We start from the raw sequence: 24,420 nt of genomic DNA on the forward strand, positions 1-24,420 counted from the left end.
TGACTAAATAAAAACAAGGAGTGATGTCATTATGATAGGAATACTACCATGCTATGAGAATGAAGAGCTTAATTAAGAGAACATATACAGTAACAGCAATATTATTTTAAGAACTTTGAGTAACCAAGTCATTTTGACTATTATAAAGATACAAATGAATTACAGAGGGCCTATGAAGGAAGATGCTATCTACCTTCAAAGAAAGAACTGATAAACAAAAGCTTTTTTTTTTTACTATGGTTTCACATATATATGTATGTGTATATACACATACACATGCACATATTTATGTCTAATGGTAACAATCTCTAGGGTGAGGAGGCCTCAAGAAGGGGAGAGAGAAGAAAATTATACGGCAATGTTATTATGTATTTAATAAGAAAATGAAGTAATACATAACAAATTTGCAGTTTTATGTGTAATCCTCTTTTTTTCCCCATTCTGCTACATTATGGAAAATTTTTACTCAAAATTTTCAAAAATTCATAAATGTAATGTGAAATTTTCTTGTCCAATACATTTGCAAAAATTTTAAGTATGGTTTTATTTTAAAAGCATCATGGAAATCACTGCTATTCAACTGCATTAGTCTTTATATACAATATAAACTATTAATGCCACAACTAAATCAAATTTATAAAAAAGCTTTAAGACCTTACAAAAAAGTTAAGAGCACTATTTTGGGGGGCTGGAAAAAGCAATCCATCTAACATTGCTTTTAGAGGATTAGATTACTAAGATTAAAAAAAAAGAGAGAGATATTTACTAATAACTGTCAATACATGTCAATTTCCTTATTTTATATGGAAAAAATAAATTTACTAGAACCAAGTCAGACAGCTAGTTAATGGAAGAAAACATAACTAAAAGCAGGGTTCCATTTATTAATATACTACCAATTAGAGATACTATAACAGCAAACTTCTATATTAACCCTTCTTCTTTCATCTTTTTTTTTTTAAAATAGGTATTTATAGTTGAATTTTCTTCCTCCTAACTTTGTACAGTCTTCCATTCTACTTTCAATTATGCTTTAAAAAGACTTGATATTACATTTACATTTTAAATATAAAAAAGAAAGGAAAATACTTTGTTAATAATTCATAAGACAAGTAAAAAAGGGAGAAATGACACTTTTAATATCTCATCAACATATTAAGATAGAAAAAGATATATTCACATAAACCCTAGTTTGGAGGAAAGCAGCAACATAATATAATAGAAAAATCACAGTCTGTGGGGGAAAAGTTTCAAGTCAAGGTTCCACCATGGATCTGAAAAACCTTGAACCATCTATGTCTCAGTTTCCTCATGTGTAAAATGGCAATACTCACACTACCTACCTCAAAAAGTTCTTGTACAACTCAAATGACAGTCAAAGAACAAAAGAGTAGGTAGAGAGTCAAAGGATATGGATTTGAATTCTGATTGTTATTTTTACCAATGGAAAAGTCATTTAAGTTTTCTGGGACTCAGTGTCCTCATTTACAAAATAAGAGATATAAAATAAGTTCTAAAAGTAGATCCGAGACCTAAACTTAAGACTTTCTATATAAACTACAAAGATCAATGATTTTCACTAGGTCCTTACTCCACAGCTTAAAAAGACAACATTATTGTGTCTTAGCAAACAATTCTCCATAGGAAAAAAATGTTATCTAGTAGCTTCTACAATTAGCCTCTTTAAATTTAGTACCACTGATCTTTAAATGATACAGACAAAACATACACCGCTTGGGGTAGTTTGCACTTAAAATTTCTCTAAATTGATTATGGCTGCCATATATTTTACTCCCTTGAGCTTAACACTCCATGTCATAATTGGAAATGAGAAGAAGTCAGCAGATACTGTGGCAATATGGACTATTATTTCTTTCTAGTCAACTATACATACTAAATAACCATGTTAACATTTTCCATGTTAACATTATTTTACAACAAGAACCTTATATAATTTTCATCATCAAAATACTATGCTAATATACTAATTAGAATACTCTAAATGTTTCAATGCTGTTGCGTTGAATTTCTCTTCAAATTAGGTGTATCTTTTTATATAGCTATATATATAAACCTTTTGTAAACTTATATATAAACTTTTTGCATACTCTTATAAACCACAAACTGCTTTTTATTTAAAAAATAATCATGACCTGCTTTTTATTTATTTAAAAAAAATTTCTGGCAACACTATTGGGGAATGCTGAACTGTGCTATATGAAAATAACAAAATTTTATTATCATATAAAATGAAAAATATGACAAGTTCAGAGAAATATGGAGAGATTTAATCCAAATGACCATAATGTTAGGGGAAACAATTCTGAAAAAGCTCCAAAATTTGGAAAGTACTTATCAGTCATTTCTTCCAAAGACTCATGATGAAATCTATCTCCCACAAGCTGACACAGAAGAGATGAATTAGGGCTGAAGGAACCATACATGCATTCTCAGGGCAAATATCTTGATTTATTTTGCCTGACTATAAATATTTATTATAGAAGAGTGCTTAGAAATTGGGGGAGGTAGACAGATATTAAAAGAAAAAAAAAAAAAGCATGAATAAAGAATTCTTAAATATTGCAGATGGCAGGGAAAAACGGAGGAAGAGTTAAAAAAAAAACCCACAATATTTACAACCTATTAATTTATGCATGTTTAAAGAAAATCTACAATATGGAATGTGGCAAAGATGAATAATTTCTTATATGGTTCTCTTCCGTATTGCTTGTGACTTGAGGCACTTGTGATTGCTGACAATTGTAGAATTAACAACACAAAACATTTTTTTAAAGAGAGGAATCATAGGAATCCAAATTATGAGTCAAAGGGACTTGTAAATGTGAAATCAAACAAGTATATGAATTAAATGCATTCATTAGTATTTGTTATATTTGTAATAGTGACTATGGTAAATTTTGATAAAATGGAGGTACAGTTTTATATGTGTAATGTACACTGGACAAAGGGACATTTTATAACTAATATGTGTACATTTACACAAATTGATTTTACAATTTTAAATTGTGCTAATGAAATAACTTTAAAGACTCAAGAATTAAAAGATACCTTACAAAACAATTTGCAGAATAACTAGTTCAAATTTCTTTCCAATGCCTAACGATTGTTTATCCTATATATTTATTTGTAAATTTAAAATGAGATGGGAAGCTCAAACTGATCATTCAACTTTTTGAAGTCTTTTGAAAAGTTTATCAAATATTCAGATGCAATTTTCTTACTTAACTTACATCCACTGATTCTAATTTAAAAGTTATACAGGAAAAAAGTCTATTTTTAAAAGTTATATAGGAAAAAAGTCTATTCTTTCTTCATTATGATAGTTTTTCAAATCAAAGAGACTATAGTGTTTTTTTTTTTAAAAAAAGAACACTGAATTTAGAAAGAGAGCTGAACTCTTATCTCTGTTATTTATTGCTTTATGACCTTGGACAAGTCACTTTACTGTCCCAGGCCTCTATAAAATTAAGGAGTTGGACTATAAGGACTTCCAAAAGTCCTTCTAACTAAATGTATGACTAAAATATTTGAAGATGAAGATAAAAAGACGCAAGTGCATCTTTATTCTTAGGCTAAGAAGTTTTCTTTCAAGGCTAAAGATGTGTAACTCCTCCGATCACTCCATATTTGATAAATAGTTTTCACTATCTTGATCACTTCTTCAGCATATACTTTATTTTGCAAATGTACCTTTCAATATGGCATCAGGAATGGAACAATTCCACTAAGTGAGTAACCTAGTCACTTTCTTCAATATTTGCTTCTATAGCATATTATTTACAGCTTACTTATTTGAGGATAAATGATCAAGTATTAACTACTTCCCCCTTTTCTGCAACAGCATCATTCCTATATATGACCCGTTTTTTATTAAAAAAATAAAAACCTTCCCAGCAAAGCATAAAATTTAAAAATGGCTATTTATCAGTCACTATGTTTCATTAAAAAGGCTTTGTACACACTACCACCATTTGTGGTAATATTGTCACTGCAACATACATACATACATTACACAAATAATATATATGTGAAAAATATACAAAAATATTTATATTAATAAAACTTATTAAAATCAAAACACATAAACTAAAATTAATCTTTAAATCTATATAAAAAAAGAAAATGTAAGCTTTAAAAATTACATTACCTAGTGCCGTAATCCACAACCACCCAATCTTTAGCAGTTCCTGTAATGGCATCATGATGTTGGAAAAGGCCAAGATTCCTTCTAGCTTCTGTCAATAACTGATAATATGATGCTGAAGGGAACAAACTTGTCTTCTTATATTCCTGAGCTTGTAATCGTGCAAAAGAATAAAGAATCTCAGCAGTCCTAATAGTACAAAAATATCAACACAAAGCACATTATGAAATAGTATGCAATATATGCATTTTACAAAGATTTGTGAAATAAAACACTGAGGTATAGTGGAAGTCACTAGATTTAAAATCAGAAGTTCTAGTTTCAAATTCTGTCTTGGTATTAATGACTTATATTTCCTTGAACAAATCATTTTTCTCTCTCTAGACCATAATTTCCCTATCTATATAAATGAAGGGGCTAAATTAAGCTTTACAAGTTCCCTTCAGCTCTAAATTCTATAATTCTATGACTTCACTAGAAGAAAAAAAATCAATGCTAGCAAATTAATTCTTCAATATACTAACTTGATGACACATGGGATTTCTGCTGATTTAAGTCTTTTCTCTATGTATCTTTCTCCCTTGATGATTTCATGTACTATAATAGATTCAATTATCATCTCTATGTAGATTATATTCAAATCTATATGTTGAGATAAAATTCCTCTCCTGGGCTCTAACTTTGATTTATCATCTGGTTGCTGCAAATTTATATTGGGAAATCTCATTCTAAACTCCCCACCTTTAAAACAGAGGGAAAAGGAGAGGGAGACAAAAGAATGAATCTTAAGAAAAGAAAGGGGGGCCTGACCATTTCAGCCCTTGCTCATAATTCTTCAGCAGTCCCCTAAGGTCTCAAAAATAAAATCTTTATGTCAGAATTTTTTAGCCATTTACCATCTAGCTTTCATATACTTTCTTCTTCATAATTTCACATTATTTCCTAACACCTTGTATTAGTAGTTTACAATCTTTACAATCTCAGAAATAATTATCAATCCTCAGGATCTCAGGAGTTTTTTAACTCCTTAAACATGCTTAAAAGACATTCAGGTAAGATAGAGCCAAGATGGTAAAGTAGAGAGAGCATATCAGCCAAGCTCTCCCAATGTACCTTCTATAAAACTAAAGTAATTCCTATAAGAAAATGCTAAAGTGGCACAGATAGACAGATAGATAAACAGATAAATGAATAAATAAAGGAGGGAAGAAGGGAAGGAAGGAAGGAAAGATCACAGGGAGATATTTAAAAAGTTAAGAGGGAGAGATCTGTAACACTGGAATGGAGGGGTTGGCCTGGCACAGATGCACAGCAATACCAGCTGTTCCCCTTGAAGGCAGTTGCACTAACAGCAGCAATGCCAGGAACTTAGCCCAGAAATGGCCAAATGTTTGGAAAACTGGTCAGAAAGATCACAAGAGCCCCCTTTGCCAGCACTGAACATGGGATAGGGAGTTATTCTGCAACTCCACTGCCCATACTCAGTTCTGGGTCAGCTTCAAGGAAAAGAGTAGACATTTTGGTCACAAGGGGAAGATATCTTGAGCCTTGGTTCCAGAAAAAAGAAATGCTTAGCACTTCTAACTACAAAATAATTGGGCCTTTCATATATAAAGAGCAGAGCAGAGGAACAGTGAATATAACTTTCCCAGGTTAACACAATCTAGGAGGTACTGAAAATTTAGAGATACCCAGAACTAGTTAGAAAGACAGCTTCATGGAAAAACCTGTGATTTGGAATCCCAGTCCCTACTCCCAGAGAAGCAGTATCTAACTTTCACAAAAAGATCAAAAATCAAAAAATAGGCTGGAAACATGAGCACTGAGCTAGCAAAGTGACAAGGAAGACTTATATGATCTGATGCAAGGGGAAGAAAGCAGAACCAAGAAATCACTGAACACCATAAGAACAATATTACAACAGTGGTCAACTGTGAAAGATCTAGCTACTCTGATCAATGCAATGATCCAAAACAATTCCAAAGAACCCAGGATCAAAAATGTTATAGACCACTAGAAAGAAGTGATCAATTCTGAGTGCAGAGTGTGTGTGTGTGTGTGTGTGTGTGTGTGTGTGTGAATTTTTTCTCTTTAGTTCTTGTCTTTCTTTTTTGGCAATATGTCTAACATAGAAATGCGTTGCATTGTATTTGATATCACTTTGCTTGCCATCTCAATAGGTGAGAGAGAATCTGCAGGGATCCTCAAACTAAGGCCCACGGGCCAGATGCGGTAGCTGAGGATGATTATCCCCCTCATCCAAGGCTATGAAGTTTCTTTATTTAAAGACCCACAAAACAAAGTTTTTGTTTTTTTATTATAGTCCAGCCCTCCAACAGTCTGAGGGACAATGAACTGGCCTCCTATTTAAAAAGTTTGAGGACCCCTGGTCTAGAGAGAAAGAGAGAATTTGGAATTAAACTTTTTTTTTTTTTCATTTTAATTTTCCCAGCTACATGAAAAAGAATTTTTTTTGGATGTTATATATGTAAATACATTCCTTATTTTCTTTCAAAGCTCAACACAGGCACGATAAGTTTCTTTGGTTCTCACATTTCTCTGGTTACTGACGCTTTTTCAATTTATTAATATATACTTTGTGTATTTAAAAAAAAAAAAAAGAAAGAAAGAAAGAAAAGAAACTAAGTAACCTGAGAACAGGAACTATCTTGTCTTTGGTTTTCCATTTCCACTGGCTATATACATAGTGGGAAAATTAAACCTCTATTGACTGATGCAGGAAATATTTCTATCATCAATTACTGCTAACTTTATTTCATATATTACCAGGAAGAAATAATCACCACTTAGTAGGAAGCAAGTGTGAGAAAGCAACCAGATTACCTAAAAATAGCTATGAGAGAGAAGGGGGAAAGGTTTAGTATGATTTTTGATGATTTGGTTTTAAATAACTTGGAAATCTATCCACTCTTACCTTTAAAGACAGATCAATACAAAGAACTCACATTCCTATGTCCAACTCCATATAAAATTATGGAAAGGAACAACAATGAAAACAAATGGGGAATATTCATGAAACACAAATACTATGATTTTCCAAGCTCAAGGGAGGCACTGGGTTTTTAACATATAAAAGATAATGGTCTATCCCTCAAAATAATTTATATTCTAAAAAAAAGGAATGATTTAAGGTAGTATGTGTAAGATAAAGAGGATATCCAAGAAAAAATGCAGTAAGAAAATTTAAAAGCTAGATGATTTTTAGTTGTAGTGATTCATGGAAGTAGTGGCACCAACAATGAGAATTTTAAAAAGATGACTTCACAGCAGATGAAAAGAAGGAGTTAAGTGTATTTAAGGTACAGGTAGCTAAAAGTTTTTAGGGGAAACTAGGTGGTGCAGAGGATAGAGCACCAACCCTGAAGTCAGGAGGACCCGAGTTCAAATTTGACCTCAGACACTTAACATTTCCTAGTTGTGTGAACCTGGGCAAGTCACTGCACCCCACTTGCCTTAGCAAAAATTTAAAAAAAAAAAGCAGCCTTTACTTCATTATTTTTTAAATGTCTAGTTTAGCAATATTTTACAACATAATCAACTTTTCAGATGAGTCAAGAATGGGGAAAAGGTTAATTAAAAGGGATAATTTTAATGTTTCTAAAAGAAAAGTTGACCCATCCCTCCCACAAAATTAAAAATCTAAAAGTCACTTAAATTCCATTATCAGAAAAGAAGTAGGCAAAATTTTGGCAACTTCACTATCTAGAAGGTAAGAGTCAAAAGAATTCAAAATATTCTTTTAAAAAAAATCTTCAATGTGATCAATTATGCCTAACTTTTTGGTAATAATGTTTGCCTCCCATTGTGCCATAATGCCTACCACATCTTGAGTCTTTCTGTTGTGCCACAGTTTCTTTTGATTATTCTACCTCAGTTTTCCTGAATTGTTCTACTTCAATTTCCCTGAAGTGTTCTGCCTGGTTGCAACATCCCCCCTCCTAATCATCATGATCCAGATAAGGAGAAAGACCTTCTATCTTAGACATCATGACCCCATATCTTCCCTACTTATCAGAATGCCCAGTGCCTCCCCCCATTCTGTCATTGTTCTTCTTGATTCCAACTTATCAAAATGTCTGGTGCCTCCCCCCACCTTGTCAGAACCGGAGTGATAGTCCATTCCTAATCTCAGTGCTCTGACTCCACCCCTGCCTCAGTCTACTTGGTCAGTTGCTTGGATCCATGTGTGTATATATATTTCATGGGAGACATCCATTAGCTGCTGGATGCTGGTTTCTTGGAGACGATAGTCTCATTCAGCCCTGAGACCAAATCATGGACCCATTTGGTCCCATTAAATCTCTCCTTTTCAAATAAAATATTAAAAACTCTCTAATCTCTATCTTGCCTCAGTTTCTCTAGCATTACAACCCTTGTAGTTGTTACTTTTTTTTTAAACCACTCTTCTCAGTGATGAGAAGTCTAAAAACCAGATTGTGAACTTTATCTAAACCAGCTTCTCAGGAATTGCTAATACAAGTTGATCCTCTTCCTATTATCAATTATAATCGAGTCAGTTTCCCCACATTGTCTTATTAGTATAGAAGAATGTGCAGCAAGAGGCCATTGTTTAATCAGTCTCCAACCTCAGAGGCAGCCTGGATTGGCATATCTTTGGACATTCAAAATCCTTCCTGGTTTCTCCCTTTCCTCTCTAGATTCTGCCTCTATGGCTCCTCCCCTCCCCTGAGTCTTTAAAAATCATTCTCTCTCCAAAGCAAGTTACTTAAATCATCTGATTCTACCTTGCTTAGTCATGGTTGCTTACATTTCATGTAATAAATGGCAAATCTCTGTAACCTGTGATAAATGCCTATGTCATGATTGTTCTAGGTTATGAATCGCTATGCTCTCCCAAATCTATCTCATATTTCTACTCCATATTATCACTTCACATGGTGCCTACTATTACTTCAATAGTCTCAGGCAATTTGTTCTCCTCATAGCCAGCTCCCTCAGGCTCTAGTTCATCCCCATTCTTCATCAAAAATAAAATATTGAGTAGGCAGTCTGGCTGGAATATATAATATATATGTGAAATAAGGCTAGAAAAGGTGGAATCAGAGACTGTGAAACTCCTTAAATGCCAAGATAAGAAGGATTTTACCCTAAGATCAACGAATATTTTTGAGGAAGGTACTGACATGGCTAAATTCATGAATTAAGTCAAAGCAAATTAAGAAAATTAACCTTCCAGCTATATTAGAAATGAATTAAAGGATTGGAGACCAAACCATTTGGAAGGAACTATCCAATATTTCAAGTGACAGGTGACTAAGATCTAAACTAAAGTAGTGGCAGTGAGAGTAAAGAAATGAGATGATATGAAAAATTATTCTATGTGCAGAACTGATGGTATTGGCCAACTGACCAGGGATGGGGATTAAAGGAGAGAGATAGTAATTAAACAAAATAATTTAAAGCAAAGTGGCTAGAGCCTCAGATCTGGAATGAGGAGGGAACAGATTTCAGATCCTGCTCTAAATATTTACCAACCCTCTTAAAAATACCTACCTTCCAGGTGAAGATAAAATAAGAAAACATTTGTAAAGTACTCTGTAAACTTTAACAGCTCTATAGAAATGCAAGCTGTTATTGCTCCCATCTAAACCTACACTCATATCTTACTCCATCTGTGCCTAGGTTTACCCTCATAATGACATCTAATCCCTCCATTCCTTCACATTTTATCAAGCTACTTACCCTTGTTTTGACTTCTCCACTTTCTCCTTTCTCAAACCTAGAGTTAACTATTTAGTTTAGACAGTTATGGTTCTTTTGGGAAAAAAAAAAAAATTAAAGTGTTTTTAGAACATTGGCAGAGAGCTTCTAAGAATCCAGGAAATTATTTTACCAATTGCTTGTAACTTCCTGACCAGAAGTTTTTAATCTGCTTTTATCTTACTGAATTGCTTTTTAGACTGAGAACTGTTCTACTTGGAGGTATTTAAATATATTTTTATTAAATATATTAATTATTTGAACACCCAAGTTCTAAATGGCCCATTACACCAGATTTGGAACCAACAGAAACATGGAGCATAATTTATATCATGTCCCATACTGGTAGACAGAGCATAATGCTTTCTTTTGGTAACTCTTTTCATCTTTCTTCTCATTGGTTGTGTGTGTGTGTGTATGTATATACATACAAGCACATGCACGCACACCTGCCTCTCAAGCTATTACCATAGAATTTAATCCCAATGTTCAGCTAACACTCATATCTATAAGTCATCCTGAGTTCAAATCCTTCATCACCTCTTGGCATTTGAATATTTAAAAAATTAAAAACAAATTATGTATCCCATAAACATCTTAACTCAATGGGTCTAAAGCAGAACTGATTTTCTCTTCCAAATATCCCTATTTCCAACTGATAAAATTACTTAACCTCTATATGCCTATGTCTCCATTTGTAAAGTAAGAGTGTTAAGTTCCCTTTTGTTTAAAGGGATAACTTTTTAGTTTCCCTCTAAATCTTATTACTATAAATATTAAGTTATGGATTAGCTAAAGATCTAAATTGGCAGAAAGAATTAAAATGCCAAATATTCTCCAAACTTCACAAAATCAAAGGTAAGAAAAACAATGATATTCAGAAATTAACAATGATTTTTAAATTTGTTGGAAAGATTTTTCACAGAAAATGATAGTAACAAAGGTTTCTTCATCTTAACCATGTAACATTCACAGCTTTTATATAACTTAAACCCATACGCCAAAAAAAAATTCTTAAATTTTTAATAATGTAAAATTTTAAAATGTTATAAAAGATATAACACTAATACCATAATTTGGAAACATATATAAAGTTGTATTTAACTAATATTTAAAAGGATATAACACGTATTTAGTTTTTCCTTGATTATAAATTTTTAACAAGGATTATCATGAATTTCAGTAAAACCAATGCATCATCAAAAAATGGTACCACAGATTTTTTCACTTTTCCTTTTGTTTTTTGGGAGAGCTCTTCTCATTTCTGTTCTATCTCAATTTAAAAGGACTTCACTAGAATCTGAGAGGCTCTCCTAAAGTGTCATCTCTTTAATATAAAGCTTTTCACATCAATGTGGTTACTACAAGGTTCTGTTATCATCACAGGTCAGCTGTGATTACTGGACAAATGGTCTCCATATAAATAAAGTATTAATAAATACTATTTTAGCTGATCCATAATTAGTAATGATGTGCGGCAAAGAAGAAAGAAAAGAATACAAGAATAAAACTCAGGATCTCTAATTAAGCTCATATATTACATAATTTCAATAAATAAAACTATTGCTCCAAGTCTACAAAACATGTACTTTGAAATTATTATTCTTACCTTAAGTAGGACTCCATTATTCTATCCATTCGTTTATAGAAGGGTCTTGACGTAAAATATCCACTCCAATAATGATCATCTCTGTCAGCATATGTGAAAAAATCTCCACTCAAAACGGGAAATAATGATTTAGTATTTTTTGTGTGTTGTGTAGCTACTTTATGCAAGGCATCAAAATAATCCGATATAGTGCCAAATTGAATCTGTTTGAAAAAATAATGATTGTTCTCTTCAATTAACAGTTCAGGAATTTTAGAATGGTAATAAAAACAAGTGTATGGAGTGAAAATACTGCTTCAACACATACTTTGATCAGAGGCATGATAATAAAATTTGGCAAGTACTAATTAATAATTGTTTTCTTACAACAAATTTGAAATTACCAAAACAGATCTCATATGCATGTACAAACTGTTGTGAAAAGAGAAAAAACAGAAGCTAACGTGAAAAACACTTAACTTATAAAATGTTAAATTCTTGACTGCTTTCTGAAAGGGATAAATGGAAAACCCAAAACTCAGGATTTTATAAATCAAAACAAAACAATGACAGAAATAAGTAATACTTGGAACAGAAGGAAGACTATCCTACAAGTTTAAGATTAACAGGCTTCAATACTATGAAAAATCACAATATAGTGGAAAGGAATATCTACTAGTGCAACAAATCATAAAACTATATTGTTTGGAAACTCTACTATTTGTCCATGAGAGAGCAGCATGGCTACAAAATACAAACAATGAAAAAAATGTGATAGTTATCCATTTGAATATATATAATTAAGTCAAGTGTTCCTGACTAATGATTAAAACATTAAATTTTTGAAAATCATTTGGAGGTTATATTTATCTTTAATACATAAGAAGAGAAAAATACAGGCTTGCACTAGGCAGTCTTGTATAATCTATTAAAAATATATAAAGTAAATAATATTTCTGTGGGAATTCTTTAAATCAGGAATTCCCAACCTTTCTGAAGTCAGAGACCCCTTCTCGCAATAAGTTTTAAATTCATAGAATAAAATATATAAGATTGTGAGAGTGATTTTTCTGAAACAGTTATCAAAATATTTTTTCCAAAAAAATTAAGGAAAAATAAGTTCATGGACACAAGATTTAAAAATCCCTACTTACTTTATTTATTTATTCATTTATTGGTTTTGCTGAGGCAATTGGGGTTAAGTAACTTGCCCAGAGTCACACAGCTAAGAAGAGTTAAGTGTCTGACACCACATTTGAACTCAGATCCTCCTGATTTCAGGAATGGTGCTCTGTCCACTGCGCCATCTAGCTGCCCAAAAAATCCCTACTGTAAACATGTAAGTTGTTCATTTCATGATTTCATAATTTTTGTATACATGCATGGGAATAGCACAAAAATCATGTTTTACTTTTCCTGAATCCATTTTCTATATTTGGTCATGTTAACAGCTTGAACCACAAAGCCCCAGAAAGCAAAACTAAAATACAATTTCTTTATTAATTTTCTCCAAAAATAAAATTAAGTTCCATCTCTGAAATTCTCAACTTTCATTTGAAATGTAAAAGAATACGATAAGCATATAAATGCAAGCAAATCAAGAACCTCTTGTGAATCAAATACTGTCTAGTCAAAGCTTAGTATTGCTTTAACAAAATATAAGTCATTTCTGAGTGGAAAAACATATGGCATATGCAGATTTTAGTAAGAAGGAGCACAAGGCAACCATCAGAAAGGTGCTAAGCTTAATAAATACTGAGCATTAAGTAATGTCACCAATAAGGTTTGATATATAATATTTATGCTACAATCATTAAATTAGACAGAATGCATAAGCCTCATTACTACTATCATGGAATGATATTAACAAATACAAAGTTGTTTAATCTCTTGAATTACCTTTGAGATATCTTTGAGAAAAGACTCAGTTTGCTTTTTTTTTTAATTTAAAAAAAATATGTAACAATAATATTGAAAAATATTATGAAATTAAGGTTTCATAGTTCAGAGGTGCTAACCTCTTTACCATTAATTTCTTTCATCCAGAATCAGACTGAAATGTAATTTGGAAATATTTAGCAAAATATAATAAACCACAGAAAACATAGTAAGTGGCATATAACAGGTGCTTAATAAATGCCAACTAAATTAAAATTTAAAATAAAAAGCCCATACTGGCATTATAATACATTAAAAATATAAATAAAGACAAAATAAATTTTTCTATTAATTCTTAGTGCTCTGAGATCTAAACAAATATCTAAGACACTTGATGTATTAATTCCTTAAATAAAATTCGTATAATTTCAAATTATTTTATTTTGGTTCTCTGGGTTAAAAAAAGAAAATAAGTCAAGTTCTCAATATTTACAATTGTGAATGAATGTGTGTAAAATAATCATATCAATGACAACATCCTCAACATAATATTGAATTGTAAACGTTTTCCTCCTCTCATTTCTGATCACCTGAGAGTGGCATTGATAAATTTATTCTCTAAGCATAGATCATTTCTGTGACTCAATTACAGGAAAAAAAAACCATCAAGAGAAAATTATGGCATTAGAATCATTATGTCCTGATATTTTCAATCAAATAAGAGATAATAAATTCTCCATTCTTTAAGGAAAAAAAAAATCAGACTCAAAATCTTAAAAAGTAAGTTAATTGACTAACAAACACTTAAAGTACTTCCTATGTGCCAGGCATAATGTTAAGCACTAGAAATTTTCCAAAAAATATTTTAAAAGTCCCTACCCTCAAGGAGTGTACTTTACCCTGGGAGAGACAATACATAAAGAATTAGGTAATATGAGATGTACTAAGGAGATGAAAGGAATTTGAAAGGGGGAAGCATAGCCCTCCTGGAGGCTTCACGTTTTAAGTCTAGTCTTGAAGGAAGCCAGACAAAAACTAAGGAGCAGAGGTGGGGAGGCAAAGTATTCCAAAAAGGAAGCCATAGAATCAAGAAAAAAGGGCTATGCTGGAGACCTGCAAATTAAGTTTGCATAGTTCAGAGAAGACTGACTCAATATAGTTCAGAGGTGCTGACTTCTTTACCATTAGTTTCTTTCAGCCAGAACCAGACTGAAATGTAATTTGGAAATGTTTAACAAAATATAATAAAATACAGAAAATATTAATTTGTTTTTCTAAGTCAATATGCAACCCAAGGAGATACCTTTCTGTCTAAATTTGACAACACTTGTATAGTTGAATCATAGAGGGGATGGAGGAGAGCAAGGTTGAAGAAGATTGAAAAAGTAGGAAGAGATCAGAACATAAGAATTTAAATGACTAACAGAGGACTTCATAGTTTGATTCTGGAGGAAATGATTTTCATCTCAATAAAATATAATTTTGAATAAAATCTATAATTCTAAAAGTCAGAGAAACACCGCAAAGAAACGAGAACAATTTTAAAAACCTCAACTTTAACTACATTACTTATATCTAAATATTTTCAAATTACCTTAACATGTAATTCGGGTTGAGAATTCAAATAATCAAAAATTCTCTGATAATTCTGGTACTGCTGATCCCATTCTGAGCTTTCAGTATAACGGAAATCATCTCCTAGAGGAGCCAAGAGTACTTTAGTACGGTAAAGTTTTGACTTCTTTCTGTATTGGTCTAACAACATCCATGCCCTTTAAAAACAAAATAAGTTTAATAAAATTTAGAATGGGGGGGAAAGTCCTTTGATCAAAAAGAAAAAAGTTATCAATAATGAAAAATGCTGTATGTCTTTATATATGTATGAGATAAAAATAGTAATAATAAATAAAATTATTCCAATATAAATAAATTTGCTGTAAAAAAATTATTTTAAATTGTTTATCTAACTGCTGCATTTTTATTTCATCTCCAAAAATATCTCTCCTTTCCTCTCCATATCTCTAAACTCTCCAGTCCTTGAGGGAAAAAAAAAAAAAAAACTTTAAAAGAAAATACAGTTTAACAAAACCATCCTATTCATCAGTAATTATAAACATATTAAACAATCAATGTCCATAGTCCCCTATGTCTCTAAGAAAAGGTGGGGGTTAAGTTTTTCTCTGTTCTATTCCAGAGTAAAAAAAAAAAAAGTATTTTTAAAAATTCATTTTCTTTTTATTGTTCTTTGAACTCTGAATTTGTAGAAATTGTATATATTGCTTCTCTGGTTCTTACTTCATTATTAACAATTATCCTAGTAAGTTTTCTCATGTTTCTCTGAATTTCTCACACCTGTTGTTTCTTATGATATAGTAACATTCCATTACATTTGTGAACTATAGTTTGTTTATTCAGTCCTATTTTGTTTCCATTTTTATATTAGCATAAAAAATTCTATAATATACTTATTTGGGTGTGGATAAGACCTTAAGTTTCTGTTTTTCTCCTTTTTGGAGACGTAAACACACACACCACACACACACACACTCACTCTCTCTTTCTCTCTCTGTCTCTGTCTCTCTCATTAGTAGGGGAACTTCTGGGTGGGGGAATTAGTACCTTTTAAAAATATAATTCCAAATTGCTTTTGAGAACAGATGTCCAATTTACAGTTCTACCAAAAAAAAAAGGTATTAATGGGCTTGTTGTTTTTAAATACCTATAATGTTAACTATTCATATTTTTGTCATAGGTAACCAATTTTCTGTGAATGCAGTAATTTCAGCAAGTTCTTTTAACTAGCCTTTTTCTTATTATTAGTGATGTGAAGTAATGACTATAATAGCTTTCACACTTTTTGGAGAACTGTTTGTATATAGCCTATTAAAGAATAGAACTTTGTCTTAAATATTTATCATAATTCCTTATTCATACCAAATATCACATCCTTATCAGAGACATGAAATGCAAAGATTTTTTTTTTCGTAATTGAAAGCGTCTCTTTTTATCCTATCAGCATTGATTTTGTTTAGGCATACATTTCTAATTTGTTTTGTCCAGATTCAATAATCCCATTTGTGAAAGATATCTCCTGTTGTTGGTTTTTTTTTTTTTTAATATATAAATGTTATGTGACTTTTTATATTTAAAATGAATAATCATTTTAGCAAAAGGACAAAGAGACTATTTTAAAACTTTTTTTTTGGCTAGTTTGTCTTACAGTTTTCCAAGCAATTCTTAGCAACAAGTAAAATCCTCCAAAATTATGCAATGTTCTTGGTTTAATGAATACTGGATTTACTGTATGTTTCAGTTTCTTTATCTAGACTGTTTTACTGATGTACTTTTCTACTTTTTTTAAAATTAGCACCAAATAGTTCAGATAATTACTGATTTATAATGTAATTTAAGTTCTATAACTGCTATTTACCTTTCATTCCTACTTTTTCATTATTTCTTTAAAAAAATTTTTTTTTAATCACAAATTTATGTGATGTTCCTTAAGCTCAAGTACGACCATTTTTTCTTTCTACTACCACTGACTATAGTGGTCAAATTACTTCTAAGATCAAATAAAAATTTGGCTGTGTGGCATGTAAAGTCTTTCAAAACTTAATTCCAACATTATTATATATTACTTATGTTCACAAACACAGACACCCACATACCCACACACCCACACACATATACATACTCTGTCACTCTTCTGTCTGTCTCTCTCCAATAAAGTCAAACTGACCTTGCTGTTCCTCACCCATGATACTCCATCTCCAGTCTCTATACCTTTAACTTGCTATCTTCTCATTCCTGGAAAGCACTGCCTTCTGACTTCCGCTCATTATTCAAATTATCAATACTGTCTTAATCTGTATCTTTTGCTTGGGTTCTCTACATCACTATTTTTATTATCTTATACCTTACAAAGGATAAGATTTGAATCTTTGCTTTTGAAAATTCATAAGTTCTTTACATCCAACATGAAGATATGTCAGGCAAAGACATTTTGTTATGATGTTCAATCATTTCAATTATATCTGACTCTTTGTGACCTCAGTGGGGGTTTTCTTGGCAAAGATACTAGAGAGATTTATTATTTCCTTTTCCAGCTCATTTCACAAAGAAAGAAACTAAACAGGATTAAGTGATTTGCCTAGTGCCTGAGAGTAGATTTGAACTCAGCTGAATGAGGCTATCTGACTCCAGACTTATCACTCTATCCATTACACTATCTTGCTGCTATTACCTTCAAGGATATACCACAGGTTTTAATTATTTAAGCTCTCCATCATTTTCTTCAATTCTGTTTTTTTTTTTTTTTAAGTCAAATTAGCTCTAAGAAAAGAAATATATTAAAAATACTAAATGATGTCTTTTTGCTGTTCAGTTATTTTTATTTTATTAGATACTATCCTACTTAGTATAATTGCTTAATGATTATTTTCACCTGTGTTATCTTTAAGTACAATGTAATTTCACTAATTATCTCTTAATATAATATTGTTTTTGCTTGTCTAATGACAACTATAAATTTATGGAATCATCTAATATAATTTTTTCCAGACTTTTATTTTCATTTTTCATAGATATATATTTTCTGATGTCTTTCTTATATAATGCAAACTGTCCTTATCCATTCTGACATTGAATTTCATTTTATTCAGATGTTTAATCTATTCACATTTAAGATTATGATTATTAGGCTTGTATTTTCCTATATCTGTGACTTTGGTACTGACTTTTATTCCTTTCTTTTAAGTGAGCACTCTATCCCTGAAAATAATTTTGCTTCTACTACATTAATGTTAGTCTTTTCTCATGGAATCTTCTCCCTTCAACTATTCACATTTACCTATCCTATTTTAAATCCTATTAATTTACTGAAATGGTTAATTTTATATGTCACCTATCCCTGCCCATATAGAGAAGCATAGGATTCAAAACTGTTTCTTTCAATGATTTTTCCCTCTAATCTCATAACATTCTCATTTGGTGCTCTTGAAAAAAAAAAAAAACACTTAATTTGTTCTGCTTCTTTTTCTATTAACTTTGGTTCTGATTTTTGTTTTCTCACTTGTGGCCTAAACATTCTTTGTCAAGATACTAAATCTGAAAGCCCTCTACTATCCTCCTGCATCCTCTTTTGGGGTTATTCCATTTCTATATCTTTACCATAAGTGTATTAAAAAAATTTTTTTTGTTTAATTTCTTTTAGCAGGACCTTTTATTCTTGATTGTGCTTCATACTTAGAAATATTAATACATAAATTCATGATTTACAGTTGAAAACTTCCATACATGGGCTCCCTCATTAGGCTGTAAGCTGCTTGAAAGCAGTCTTACTTTTCTACATGTTTGGCACAATGCATTATACATAGTAATCACTAAATGTAAGTTTTAATCATTCTTTCATGTGACAGGAGCTAGCTTATATGCTGGTACAGAAAGACTAATCCTATTCCCTATCCTTAGAACAGTCTCACTACTGCTACCAACTAGGCATGGTGTGAGTGTGGGTGTGGGTGTGGATAGATAGATAGGATAGATGGATGGATAGATGGATGGACAATCGGACGGACCTTCCCTTTCCCAAACCTCTTCATATCCCTCTCTCTTGAAGTTTCAGTAAAGGAAGTATCACTAGAATGTTGTCCTTTGTTCTCGGAAAGGATGAAAATGGCACCACTATGTATAAGAGTCAAGTTAAAATGTGTCTGACTGTGGCTGATCAGATCAATAGAGTTTGGAATGCTCTGCCCACAAGTTAGACACAAATAGTTTCTATAAATATTTGGGATGGACTCTTTTACTTTATGTGTCTTGTGTTTCTTCTGAGCTATCCAATTCTGCTTTGTCTCTACAGCATAGCACCTTCTCTGATGCGGGCACACCATGCAGGGCAGTCCTGTGCCAGACTCTCCCATGTCATACAATCAATTCTAAAGTTCTTAAGAGAAACCTTGAGAAGGAGTATCCAATGGCATCCATGGATATCTTCCATCATGATATCTTCATATTTTCATTAAGGAAATTACGTTTCCTTAATAAGGAAATAAGGAAAAACATTAAGAAAATGTTTCATAATACCCTATATATTCTCTTTTCTTGAGTATGACGAAGTTCCTAGTCTCTCCATCCTAAGACCATTTCTTCCATTTCATTTACTCTCCTCTGCCACAACATTAACATTTCCCACTGTATGATTTCTCCCATGAAAATTTGCTGTTTTGGTACTGAAATTGTCAAGTTTAACCAAAGTTTAAACTTTGGACTTTCAAGTACAAAAACTTCCCTATGGATCAAAATCTGATCAGTTACCACTCCATTATCTGAGCAAAATAGATAATATGATATGGGGACAGCAATTTAAGAGTGCAATGCTAACCTGTATTGGTACATAAAGTGGTAAAGATGAAGAAAACGAGAGAGCAGGAAGTATTGGGAAAATGGCTTGAGAGAGGGATCATGGCACAAAAAAGAAAAGGATTGTGTAAGGCAAGGCTTAGAGGGAGAAGTGAAAAGCCAATAGATTGTGGCTAAGTAGGGGAATCTGAGAATTCCTGAACAATACATTAATAGGCATCAAAGATATGGACCACCTTTATGTATATCTAAGGAAGGATGAAAGAATAGGACATGGGAAGTAAGTAGTTTGAGAAGTGAATCCTTAGGTTATTTGAGGGAGTCAGTATGTATGTTGAAGTCCCTTAGCATTAGGACAAAAGTTAAGGAGAGAAAAAGTGTTAATCATATAGTAAACCCATTGAGAAAACAAGAGGAATAACTATGAGTCTATAGACAACAGCTACTACAATTTGGATTGTATAATAAATATGAACTGCATGAACCTCAAAGGAGGTATTACTGAGGGATAAAGGTAGACAAACCTAGAAGGAATATAACAACTTCCTTGCCTCAATTAATTAACCAAGGAGAATGAGTGAAGTATCAGCCAGTAGAAGAAAAAGTGGCCAAAGAGGCTGTGTCATCTTGGGGGAAGACAGATTTCAGTATTAACTGTAGATAGAAGGAATGAAAGAAGAAGAAAAGACTTTAAGATGAAGGGAAATTTATCACCATAGAAAACTCCACAGGGCACCATGAAAAAGCTGGGTGATGTTCAGTTGAAATGTGGAAATGGCAAGATTGAGGAAGATAATAAGGAATTAGGTGCTTTGGCAAGGGAGGCAGCAAAGAATGGAGTTTTACATAAGGATCTACAGGTTTTAGAATGATTGGGATATGAAGGATATGATCTGATGTGAGAATGTTCAAACACTGTGTGTGGACAGAGACATTCTTCCCAAAGAATACTAAAGATCAGCTGAGATCAAGTGCAGAATAAGATAGTAGGCACAAAGTCAAATGGGAGTTTGTTTCATTTGGCAAGAAAAGGGTAAAACAAGCGACCAAAGTCTAACCTGCAAAACAGGAATTTCTTATTCTACAAGATCATTTCAGCCCTGAAATTCACATTTCTTGAGGACCCTCTTTCCTTGAAGCTCCTTCAGAATGGAGGGCAAAGACCTCTTCTTTGTAGATCCAGAACCACCCCATTTTGAATCACTTCCATCTTATTTATACATGTATGTTTATATGGGGCAGCTTGGAGCAGAGGGTAGAGCACTGGACTGAGTTCAGATATGATCTCAGACACTTTTAGCTGTGTGACTCTGAGCAAATCATTTAATCCTGCTTGCCTTGGTTTCCTCATCTGTGAACAGAAAAAGGAAATGATAAACCACTCTAGTGTCTCAGCCAAGAAAATTCCAAATGGGGTCAACAAAGAGTTGGACACAATTGAAAAACAATAATACGTACTCTCCCATTAGTATTTGCAATGCAAAACCCCAAAACAGGATATGACGCAGTATCCTGTAGTAAAACCCATTTGAAAAATAGCCTAGTCCTCCACATCCTGTTATAAAGAAATCCCTAATTCTAAAACTAGTTTAAAAAAAAAAAAAAAAAAGGATTATTTCACCAGATCAGCAGCAAGCATCAGCACAAGGACCTTCACCAATCAACTTTTATCCTATTTCCATTACTCTCCAATCCTACAAAAGCACTGCTCTCTCACTGAACAATGTGATTTTACTGGACTTCCTTAGAAGAACTACCCTTGCTGGCAAACTCAAAAAAATGTACAAATTCATGGCCAAATTCCTGTTCCTCCACATCTCTGAGAACCTCTATTTAAGGATGGAGTCCAGATCACCCATCTTTTCATATCTTAAATAGGGGCACTCCTTTGGACTGCCTCATCAAACTCTGCTACTTTTATTTGTCCTATCTCTCCTCTCCCAATTTTCTGCTTAAAGTTTTTTTTTTTTTTTTAATGTTGTCTTTCCTCATTAAATTGTAAACTCTTTCAGAGCAGAGAGTTTTATCCCTAAACTCAGCTCAATGCCTAACTAAACTACCTACTGAAGTAGCAGATATGTGCTTCTACTGCAGAGGTATCACATAGGTCTCAACTGAGGTTAAAATTTAATTGGAATAACATTCAATAGCAAAATAATAATACAATTAAACACAAATAATATTACATTATAAAACAGTCACCAGGTGGGCCTCAGAGTTTTTCCTTTTTTTTTTTGCTGAGGCAATTGGGGTTAAGTGATTTGCCCAGGGTCACATAGCCAGGTCGTGTTAAATGTCTGAGGCCAGGTTGGAACTCAGGTCTTCTTGACTTCAGGGCTGGTGCTCTATCCACTGTGCCACTGAGCTGCTACCCACAGAGATCTTTATATATGGATTAGCAGACCCCATTTTTATGAAAGCTTGATTCCAGTGCTCTAGAGTCTGGCTTCTAACCCTACCATTCAGCCCAGACTGCTCTTTATTCAAAGTTACCAAAGATCCCTTATTTTCCAAGTTTTATGGCCTTTCCTCAATTCTCTCATCCCTTGACATTGTTGATCATTTTCTTGACCTTAATTTTCTGCCTTTCAGACATTTTTCTTGCTTCTGGCTCCTAAAAATCTAATCCCACCCCACCCCCAGCCTCTTTTGCTATATCTACATCCCTGTCACACCCAATAATCATGTGTGTCTAGGGCTGGCCTGTTCCGGTTCTCCATGGTCCTGTGCCATCTTCTTTTCTTCTTCTAGAAATCTTTACTTGGTGATCTAATCAGCTCCCATGGATTTAGTTACCATCTCAGCTCTCAAATGTACCTATTCTAGAACATTCATTATCCTTCCTCCTGAATGCTACCCCTCCTACTATTTTCCCTATTACTACAGAGGACAACATCCTTTCCCTAGTCCCTCAGCTTGAAACCTAAGGATACTGGACTCCCCTCACTCCCCCTACATACAATCTGTTGCCAAGGCCTCCTGATTTTACCTTTGCAATATATAACATGCTTTCTTCTCTCCTTTAATACTGGCATCATTCTGATTTGATGCAGGCCCTCATCATCTCATATCTGAAATATTCCAACAGTCTCTGATGGTTGGTCTTTTATAAATTACAGATCCAACATATCACTCCTTTACTTAATAAACTCCAATAGTTATCATTTCCAAGATCAAATATAAAGTCCTTTGTTCATAATTCAAAACCTTCATAATCATATTTCCTTCTTTTGCTCTCTCCCTTTCTCCATGTCTCTCTTCATTTTTTTTTCTTCTCTCTCTCTGTCTCCAATTCACTGATATGGCCTCCTTACTGTTCTTGACATAAAATATTCCAGCTCCTCCTGATTGGACATTCTCAGTGGTTACCATTCATGCATGGAATGTTCTCCTTCCTCATTTCCCTTTCCTGACTTCCTTCAAGGTCAAATTAAAACTTCTAAAGCAAATCTTTCTTATAATCTCTCCTCTCTGTTGATTATTTCCTATCTATCCTATATATAATTTACTTATACATAATTATTTGCAAGTTTTGCTTATAACAACAACAATCAATTATAAGAGCCTAACATGTACAAAGGACTGAACCAGATAATGGAAGCTGAAATACAGAAACAACATAAATCTTATTCTCAATGATTCAACAATCTAAAAAGCAATAAAATAAAAAGGAACTGAATATTATACACTTAATTATAATGAGATTCATTACTGGCAATCAATTTTTTTGAAATAATAACATCAATCACTCATACAATGTTGGATTAAATGTAAACATTAACATTTTCCTCCAACTCAGAAAACACAGTTTAAAAAATTGTACAATATACAGGGTACCCCAAGTCTTAGTAAGTTTAAAGTTACTAGAACTAAGCTTAAGCAGTTTAAGTTAACATTAAACTCTAATAGCTTCAAACTGTCTAATGAAACACTCTTCAGGATCACTGGGATCATTTTAAAAACACATTAATAATTAAATAAATAACACTTTCAAATACATTAAATGCATTTTAGTGACAGTTTAATTTACCATTTTTGTCAAGAACTAAGAAAAAATACAAAAGTATATGCAGTGATTCATATATAAGAGAAGCCAATGAAGTGGACAAGAATAAAGAGATCGACAGCACAGTGCTGTTCGCCCTCCATAGTGTACCTAATGATTATATATCTGAAACCACAGTATAAAGAACTGTTTTATCTGTTTCCATTAATATCTTAGTAAGATATTAAATGAATACTTATTGTGCAGAAAACATTTTATGAAAGGAAAAGAATGCAGACATTAGCAAAGTTTAACAGTACCTGTGATTGACATTTCCTTGATGTATTGCTTCTGGAGGGACTCTCCAGGGACAGCTGATTCTACCTCCAGGAAGTCGTTTAAAATCAAACTGGCAACATATTTTAGGATCAGGCCCACAAGTATGAGGGATATCATAACTATAAAATGGCATCATATGGCAAAATATATCTGTACTAGATCCCAAATCTAAAATTAAGAATATAACAATGAATATTATTAACAACTTTACTCCAAAATTCTCTAAAAATTTTATTTAATCATATGGGAAGATGCTTGGGAGAATGATGGAACTAATTTCATAAATATAATCAGTAAATATTGACTAAGTGACAACTAAGTATTAGTTATTGTGCTAACCAATAGACACAAAATGGGTCAAGA

General features: G+C 32.6%; 1 protein-coding gene across 1 annotated transcript in view; it reads right to left on the bottom strand.

Annotated features, from left to right (window-relative positions):
- MAN2A1 (mannosidase alpha class 2A member 1) overlaps positions 1-24,420 on the bottom strand; it is a 180,702-nt gene that overhangs the window by 84,000 nt on the left and 72,282 nt on the right. The window contains exons 7-10 of the mRNA XM_051994766.1: positions 24,039-24,225; positions 14,968-15,145; positions 11,517-11,719; positions 4,169-4,354 (exon numbers count right to left, since the gene is read on the bottom strand). Of these exons, the coding sequence (XP_051850726.1) occupies positions 4,169-4,354; positions 11,517-11,719; positions 14,968-15,145; positions 24,039-24,225 (754 nt within the window). The remainder of the gene's footprint in view (positions 1-4,168; positions 4,355-11,516; positions 11,720-14,967; positions 15,146-24,038; positions 24,226-24,420) is intronic.

Source organism: Antechinus flavipes, chromosome 1 (assembly GCF_016432865.1).
Source record: "Antechinus flavipes isolate AdamAnt ecotype Samford, QLD, Australia chromosome 1, AdamAnt_v2, whole genome shotgun sequence".
Lineage (NCBI taxonomy): Eukaryota > Metazoa > Chordata > Mammalia > Dasyuromorphia > Dasyuridae > Antechinus > Antechinus flavipes.